General features: G+C 64.1%; 1 protein-coding gene across 1 annotated transcript in view; it reads left to right on the forward strand.

The window, feature by feature from the left end:
• Positions 1-4,278: 4,278 nt before the first annotated feature.
• Positions 4,279-4,869, forward strand: part of Pcdh7 (protocadherin 7) — a 10,238-nt gene continuing 9,647 nt past the window's right edge. Inside the window, exon 1 of the mRNA XM_013008901.1 lies at positions 4,279-4,862. Within this exon, the coding sequence (XP_012864355.1) occupies positions 4,279-4,862 (584 nt within the window). The remainder of the gene's footprint in view (positions 4,863-4,869) is intronic.

Here is a 4,869-nt window from a genome sequence, read left to right on the forward strand (position 1 = left end):
AGGTCGGCGCCGGGGGCCGGCGGGGGAGGGAGCGCCGCCGCCGGAGGCTCCGCGGCCGGGCCGCGCTGCTCTCCATGCCGCGCACGTCGGACCCATTTCCCACGCTGGCTTGGCTCCGCGCGGAGTTGGTAGGGATGGGAGGTGGGGAGGGCGAGCCGGAGACTACCTCGGCTGGCATAGGAAACCACTCCACTGTGAAGGACGCGCTGTCTCCCCCCCCCCTCAAATCTCCGAGAGGTGCCACATGTGTGTGTGGGGGGGGAGCTACTCAATCCCTCACTCCTCGTATAGTGCGCGTCCGGATCCGTGCGCGCCGGAGTGGCGGGCGCAGGTTTTTAATGGCAGGGGGGATTTATTGAAGTTTCTGGGCTGGAGAGGGGGGAGGGGGAGGGGTTCCCCGAGTCCCGCTGCCCACACCGCGGGCCTGAAGTTTGCAAAATGAGAGCGCGCACTGCACCACATGGCCGCGTATCGGAATGCAACCCTCGACTCCAGGCCTCCGAGTGGAAGACGGCGGCCTCTCTTTGGCCACGGGACCGGGGGTCAGCCGAAACCGGGCACTCCGACAAACCAGGGTCCTGGCCAAATCTAAAGGGGGTGGGGGGGGGGCTCGGCGTCGCTGTCACTCAGCCGGCGGTGAAGCCGCTGCGGCGCCCGCCCCCGCCCCCGGCTCCAGACTGCGGCGGTGCGCACTGAGCCTGCGCACCGGGCTTTTCTCGCTGATGCTGCAGATACACAACTGAGAGTAGCTCGGGTGGCGGCGGCCACGGGAGGCTTCACGGGGGAAGGCCGGATTCCCGGTTTTATCCTCGGAGGAGGAGCCACCACCACTCCCGGAAAGACGACACTTTCACAGACTGGAAAATACGCGTCCGCTCCCCGGCGCCCGCGGCGCGCCCTCGCCTGCACCACCAGGCTTCTCCGATCTCGGGTAGAGCGAGAGCCTAGAAATCTCTGCGGGTCTTTCCCCGCCAAGCCTCGGTCAGTGGATCGAGCCCGCCCAAACCCACGGAGCGCCACGGCCGCCGGTAGACGTTAGTGCTATTTGCCTTGTGTAAGTCCTTCTGGCTTCTCACCTTAGGTCTAGTCCAGGCAAGACTGATTACAGACACTGGAAGCATTTCCTGTTTGATTTTTTTTCTTTTTCTTCCCCCCTCTTTCTCTATGGGGGGGGCGTCTTACAAATGTGAAGACTGTGCAGAAGAGCTAACCAAATCCCTGGAACACTCGTTTCTATCCTTTGAGAGCCTAAGATTACTCTCGCCGTTTTCATCGTGGCGGGGGCTTTAGCAGCTGTCGTGATCTAACTAGATTGACTGCGACAGTCCTGGCTGAAATCGGAGGAAAGCCTCGCTAAAGGGAGTAAATAGCAGAGAAGACCAAATGACACAAAAGTCAAAAGCAAAGAGAGGGGAGCGGAACAGAAGCGAGGCACGCTCAGTACACACACAAAGTTGCCATTAAAGTTTATTTCCCTTTACATCCAGATAGGTGACGCTACACTTTGCCACACACTACAGACTGCAGGTTTCTGCTGAAGGGGAAAAAAACAATATCGAGGCTTCCAGCGTGTGTTTTATAACCTCCCCTTCCCCAAAATGCACTCAGGACAAGAATGCCAAGCATCTCAAGGAAGACGGACGCCCTCCCCACCCCCACCCCAAAGTCTGTGCTTCCCTTCACCCCCCCCCAAAAAAAAGATCCCTCTCCAGTTCTCTCTGGACTTTGATGTTCTCTTTGCCACTACTGCAGCCCTTCATAAGATTTTCAGAACACAAGTCTGGCTTCCTCGATCCAACACAGCATAGTAACCATACCAGATGTTAAATTGCGAGCTGAGACTCTTTGGTGGGAAGATGGGAGGGAGGGAGGGAAGGAGGGGAGGGGACAAAGGAGAAATCTATCCCACCACTCACTCAGTTCAAACATGCTGGAGACAGGGAAGGAAATTTACCAAGGAACAAAAAAGCAGCAACTCCCCCCCCCTTCCCACGCCAGGACACGGCCACTGCACTCGCCAGCGCCCTCCCCCCGCCCCTCCCCAAAGCCAAGCCGGGCTTCTCCAAGGGCAGTGGCAGCCGGCTGCCCCCGCCCCCCCCAGCCCCATTTCCCAGGCCCTCCTCTCTGGGGATGGACGAGTGTGTGCAGAGTTTCGGCGCTGGGTCTCGGCTCTGCGCCGCCGCCGCCGCAGTGGCGGGGCCAAGTCTGGGGAGTCGGGAGCCCGCGAGCCCCCTTCCAGCAGCCACCCCCGGCACTTTCCGCAAACTTGCGGCTTCTCCGGGGTCTCCCGGGGGCGCGCGAGCCAGCGCTTCCCTCCCCAGCCCCCCGATCGCCCGTGGGCCGCGTCTCTCCCCCGCCGCGACCGCAGCCCGGGGAGTCGGCGGGAGCCGGGAGCGAGCGCCCGCACCCGACGCGAGCGGGGCGACGCAACTGCGGAATTCACGCGCCGAGCCCGGGCCCTTCCCGCCCCGCCGCCGCCGCCGACTGGCACTTTTTTTCCTCCCCTTTGGCAAACTGGATTTTTTTTTCTGAAAGCTACTTGGCACACACACACACACTCACTCACACACACTCACACTCCGTGCCTTTGGCTTTTTCTTGGGAAATCAGGACGCAAATTGAGCATCTTGGTGGATTGCGGTGGGGAGAGCCCGGGGCCGTGCGTGTTGCACCCGGACTCACGCCGCCGGGGCGCCGAGCCCGGCTCGCTCACCTTTGAACTGCAAAAGGGATCAAGTTCAGCTCGAGTTCCCTGCCTGGGGACTACGAGGAAGGAAAGGGGGTGGGGGGAGAGAGGGAGGGCGGGAGAGGCAGCCCAGTGCGGGAGAGGCGAGCGAGCACGCGAGGGAGGGGGAAAGGGGAAAAGAAGAGGAGGGAGGAGAGAAGGGGAGGGAGGAGAGTTCGGGGGGGAGGAGGCAGGGGAGGGATCGAGAGAGAGAGGGAGAGAGTGGGGAGCGAGCGAGGCTGTAATCTCCTCCCCGAATCGCGCTCGGCGCTGCAGATCCCGGTGCTCCGCCGCGCGGGCCGCATGCAGGTGAGGGGAGGCCCGGACTCTGCGGCTGCCAATCCAAACTTGGGCCACCGCGCGGGGCGCACGGCTCGGCCTCGCCCCCCCCCTCCGGCCCCCGCGGGCGAATGGTTGTGCTGCGGGTTTCAGGCGGCGGCTTCGTGACTAATGACCTTGCGCAGAGTTAAGAAAAAAGAGCGAGAGCGCGAGCGAGCGAGCGAGCGCTCGAGTGAGCCCGCAGAGCTCTCAGGGGGTTGTGAGAAGCGACCGAGTCTCCGGGCAGCGGTGGAGATGGCTCGGGCTGCCGGCTGGCGCGCCGGGGACGGCGGGACGCGGACCTCGCCGTGACGCGATCGTGCCAGCAGCCGCGGACCTGCCAGGGATTTTTTTTTCCCTTCTCTCTTCTTGTTTTTTTTCCCCCCCTCTCCATTCCGGGGCTGGTGACTGTCTACCCCGCTGCGGGAGAGAAGGAAGTCCGAGTTGCACACCGGCTCGCGGCTGGCCCCGGGAGTCTCCTGCGGGGACGGGGAGGAGAGAGGAGGGGGGCGGGCGAGGAAGCAACTCACGTTTGGCGGAGCGGCGGCGGCCGGGGCTGGAGTGAGCGGCTGGAACGGGGATTGGACTCAACTCGAGTGGCAGCACTCGCGGACTGGCGGGGTGGGGAGGCGCTGGGGCGGGGAGAAGAGAAGGGAGGGGAGGCTGGCAGGTTCGCTTCCCCTTTCCCACTGCCCGGCTCCTCCACCACCCGCCCGCCTTTTGATTTGCCCGGGCGAGCGGACAGCGAGGCTCCGGACGAGGCTCTCCCGCGGCGGGGGATGGCGGAGAGCTCCCATCCCGCGGCGCGCAGTGTCCCGTGAACTGTGAGTACCGCGCGGCGGCCGGCGAGCGGACGATTAGCACCCAGTGCATGAATTATGAAACAATAACTTTCGGAAGAAGCAAGAGGAAAAGAAAGAAGAAGAAGAAGAAGAAATACAAGCAAGCAGCAGCATCTTCTCTCCGCCTCTCTCCACCCCCCACCCCCTCCTCACCACCACCACCACCACCACCTCCCACCCTGCGCCCCATCCCTGGACTCCCGACGCTCGGCTCCAGCCTCCGATCCCTCCCCTTCCTTTCCCGGAGAGAGGACTGAGAGAGAGGGGAGGGCAGGCGGCCAGCCGCCCTCCTTCCCCCCCTCCCTCCCTCCCACTCCCCGAGGAGAGGGGGGGCGCGGAGCCGGGGCGGGGGGCTGTGGTTAGAAGGAGCAGTAGCAGCAGCAGCAGGAGAAGATGCTGAGGATGCGGACGGCGGGGTGGGCGCGCGGCGGGTGCTGGGGCTGCTGCCTCCTCCTGCCGCTCTGGTTCAGCCTGGCCGCCGCCAAGCAGCTCCTCCGGTACCGGTTGGCCGAAGAGGGCCCCGCCGACGTCCGGATCGGGAACGTGGCTTCGGACTTGGGCATCGTGACCGGCTCGGGCGAGGTGACTTTCAGCCTGGAGTCGGGCTCGGAATACCTGAAGATCGACAACCTCACCGGGGAGCTGAGCACCAGCGAGCGGCGCATCGACCGCGAGAAGCTGCCCCAGTGTCAGATGATCTTCGACGAGAACGAGTGCTTCTTGGACTTCGAGGTGTCGGTGATCGGACCCTCGCAGAGCTGGGTGGACTTGTTCGAGGGTCGGGTCATCGTGCTGGACATCAACGATAACACGCCCACCTTCCCGTCTCCGGTGCTCACGCTCACGGTGGAGGAGAACCGGGCTGTCGGGACGCTCTACCTGCTGCCCACCGCCACCGATAGGGACTTTGGGCGCAACGGCATCGAGCGCTACGAGCTGCTCCAGGAGCCCGGGGGCGGCGGCGGCGGCGAGGGCCGGCGCGCG

Source organism: Dipodomys ordii, unplaced genomic scaffold, assembly GCF_000151885.1.
Source record: "Dipodomys ordii isolate 6190 unplaced genomic scaffold, Dord_2.0 Scaffold8, whole genome shotgun sequence".
Taxonomy (NCBI): domain Eukaryota; kingdom Metazoa; phylum Chordata; class Mammalia; order Rodentia; family Heteromyidae; genus Dipodomys; species Dipodomys ordii.